The 3,600-nt window shown below is 42.5% G+C and overlaps 1 protein-coding gene across 1 annotated transcript in view; it reads left to right on the forward strand.

Annotated features, from left to right (window-relative positions):
* Nucleotides 1-3,600, forward strand: part of Macf1 (microtubule-actin crosslinking factor 1) — a 342,147-nt gene that overhangs the window by 185,246 nt on the left and 153,301 nt on the right. The window contains exons 16-17 of the mRNA XM_026782286.1: nt 1,534-1,662; nt 2,661-2,738. Of these exons, the coding sequence (XP_026638087.1) occupies nt 1,534-1,662; nt 2,661-2,738 (207 nt within the window). The remainder of the gene's footprint in view (nt 1-1,533; nt 1,663-2,660; nt 2,739-3,600) is intronic.

A 3,600-nucleotide genomic window follows, 5' to 3' on the forward strand; every position in this document is an offset into this window, starting at 1 on the left:
TCTCCTTAAATGTACCCTTGCCTCTCCACTGTTTAACCCATGCTGACCTGGAAGTCAGTATAGTCTCATTGTCCTTGAACACATGATCTTCCGACCCCAGCCTCCTGAGTGCTGGGATTACAGGCATATGCCACCATGCCTGATTCCTTTCTCCTTTTTTTTTTTTTTTTTTTTTTAATTGAAAAAAAAAAAAATTCCGCCTCCTCCCAGCCTCCCATTTCCCTAGCCTAGCCAGTTTGGATGTTCACCTTCCTAGACCAGGATGGAGGGGGGAGGACTTTGGACTTTCCTTTCTCCTTATATTCTAAATGGATAGATTTTATATAGATTGTCACAGGCTTTTCTGACTTGAAGTTCTGGTGAGTCCATTACCTTCTGTTAATCATGCCCTAAGTGGTAACTTGTGGGAAACTTGTAGTATCTATATATCTCGGTTGTCTTCTGATGGTTCCTGTTGATAGGAAAGTGCATTCTTCGGTTTTTGTTGTTTTGGTCATGCATTTTAAATCTAAGCAAGACTGATATTTATTCCACAAGCCCAATGCTACTAAATCATATTTTAGGTCAGTAATAGCTCAAATTTGACATTGTTCTGTGCCAGGCTATCTCTGTAAACCCAGGACCCAGGAGGCTAAAGCAGGAGGTGATGAATTCCAGGCCAGCCTGGGCTATTTTATAGGATTTCCATCTCAAGGAAGAAAAAAAAGGAAGGGAGGACAGAAAAGGGGAGAAGGGATCTATTGGCTAGTAGCTGATGCTGTGAATCAAAATATTTTTTAGATCTTTCTCTTTTCTTTTCCTTTTTTTGTGGGGGGGTCTACTCTATTAAATTAAGAGACTCATAATGATTTATTATTGTTTTGTTTAAGACAGGGTCTCATTACATAGCCCAGGTTGGCCTGAAACTCAGAGATCTGCCTGTCTCTCTGCCTACTGAGTGCTGGTATTAAAGGCATGTACCACAATGTCTTGTAACCCTATAAAGGGGAATGTTGAGCCCCACTTCTGACAAACTCAGGGTTGTTTTCTTGTTTTTTTTTTTTTTTTTTTTTTTTTTTTTTTTTTTTTTTTGCCGGGTTTCTCTGTAGCTTTGGAGCCTGTCCTGGAACTCCCCTTGGTAGACCAGGCTGGCCTTGAACTCACAGAGATCTGCCTGCCTCTGCCTCCCGAGTGCTGGGATTACAGGCGTGCGCCACCACCGCCCGGCCTCAGGGTTGTTTTCTTATAGGCCACTATTGCTGTAGTTAATGGGGCTTCTTCTGTAGGCTCTTGAGGGTTGATTGTAGTGTATTTTCCTGTACAAAAGCATAGAATGATAGAGACAGTTTAGATGCCCAGTCCTTACACCTTGCCATTTTGTTTATTTAAGTCATGGTCTTATGTAGTCCAGGCTGACCTGGAAATCCTGAGCCTTCTGTTCTAAGTGCTGAGATCACAGACATGTGCTCTTACCCCTGGTCATCTCATCCAAATATTGACTGATCACTCTCCTGTCCTCTGCAAGTTATAACACATATGTGCTTTCTTTCTCAGATGAAGCTGGAACGAGCAGAGTGGGGTAATGATCTGCCTAGTGTGGAGTTGCAGCTGGAAACGCAGCAGCATATCCACACCAGCGTGGAAGAGCTGGGCTCGAGTGTCAAAGAGGCTAGGTTGTACGAGGTAAAAAGCATTCAGAATCTGTATTATGAGAGTTTTGGGGAGGAGCAGGTAGTGGGAATTTTATTCCACACTGCTGTTTCTGAAAAGGAGGAGGCTCCAAAAAGTAAAGTATATAATGAATAATACTTTACAACTAATTCTGGCTTTATTCAGTGTGTCTCTATTAACCTTTGAAATGACATTGTGAGAAAAGTAGTTTTTTTTGGGTTAGTTTGGTTTGGTTTGGTTTGGTTTTTTTGAGACAGGGTTTCTCTGTAGCTTTGGATTGGAGCCTGTCCTGGATCTCACTCGGTAGACCAGGCTGGCCTCAAAATCACAGAGATTTTCCTGCCTCTGCCTCCCGAGTGCTGGGTTAAAGGTGTGTGCCACTACTGCCCAGCAAAAAACTGAAAAACTTTTAAAAGTGATGCTGACAGCTGAAGTCAGAATTAATAAAAAGCAGAATCTAAACTCAGGAGTTCTGTCTCCAAAATTCATTTTCTTCTCATTTTGCTGTGAGCCTGCAGTAAAGAGCTGGTGTGAAGAAACTGCTCACTTGGTCAGTCCTGCGTCAGTCACGGTTCTGTCTTATTTTTTGAGTGTCTTGGTTTGTTTTCTGGTGGTAATGGACCACACTTAGGGACTCTCTGCCTGCTAGGCAAGTGCTCTACTACTGTGCTCCTATCTTCCTGTTTTTTATTTTGTCACCCCCACCACCTTCAAAGGAGCAGATGAGGAGTTGGGTAGTCATCAGGCGTAGGATTTGCTCAGAAGCCTCTGATTGCTGAAAGTACGTGCAGGGAGGGTACTGGCTAGGTTACCCTGCTGAATTGTCCACTCAGTGCTGCCTCTAGCTATGAAGTCTGGTCTCTCCTAGAAAATTGTTGCTCAGGCCTGTGTTTCCCAGAGCAGTGAGCCCTCACCTCCATACCCACATCTTGTTTACATTGTTGAAGTAATACCACATAGTTTCCCCACTGTTTCTCTAATGTCTTTTCATTTCATTCCTTTTGTGTCAGGGAAAGATGTCCCAGAATTTTCGTACCAGCTATGTTGAAACTCTTGGAAAGTTGGAGACACAGTACTGTAAACTGAAGGTGAGTCTTTCTCCCAGACCTTGACTAGTCAACTTCTTCTGTGCTCATGGAGACTTGGGCTCCCTCCAAATAAGACTCCTTCCTAATTCAGAAAGCACATGGTTTGGCTCTGTCTTTGTTTTTTTTTTTTAGATTATATTTACTGTGTGTAATTATTTATATGGGTTATAATATTTTTGAGGTATTTTCTCTACGTAGCCCATGCTGGCCTTTAAACTACTTTTGCCTCAGTGCCCAAAATCCCAGTATTATAGTTTTATTCTGCCACAATGAACTTCCAAATTCTTTTTTTTTGTTGTTTTGTTTTTGAGACAAAGTTTCTCTGCAACTTTGGTGCCTGTCCTGGAACTAGCTCTTGTAGACCAGGCTGCTCGAACTCACAGATATCTGCCTGCCTCTGCCTCCTGAGTGCTTGGATTAAAAGCATGTCCCACCACTGCCCAGCTGAACTTCCAGATTGTTAAAGGTCAGAAACCACTGCTCCAGGAAACTGTAAGCAAGTAAAGCCCATCTTAGCTATGTTCCTCACCAAGACGGTGGTCATCTGTATTTTGAGATACTATAACTAAAAAATAGGATGATTGAGAGGAAATTCTCTATTTATTGTTTCTTACTCTCGTCTATTGTCCATGGTGGAATAAGCCAAGATCACTCTTTATACAACAACACTTACAAAAGTCTTGTGAGTCACATCTTCAGTGTAAGATTGACAAGGACCCTGGAAGTTTTATATCAAACTGTGTAAAATGAGTCCATCAAAAAGAATCCAGAGGCAGGCGGATCTCTGTGAGTTCGAGACCAGCCTGGTCTACAAGAGCTAGTTCCAGGACAGGCTCCAAAACCACAGAGAAACCCTGTCTCG

The sequence above is a fragment of the Microtus ochrogaster genome, chromosome 10, assembly GCF_000317375.1.
Source record: "Microtus ochrogaster isolate Prairie Vole_2 chromosome 10, MicOch1.0, whole genome shotgun sequence".
Lineage (NCBI taxonomy): Eukaryota > Metazoa > Chordata > Mammalia > Rodentia > Cricetidae > Microtus > Microtus ochrogaster.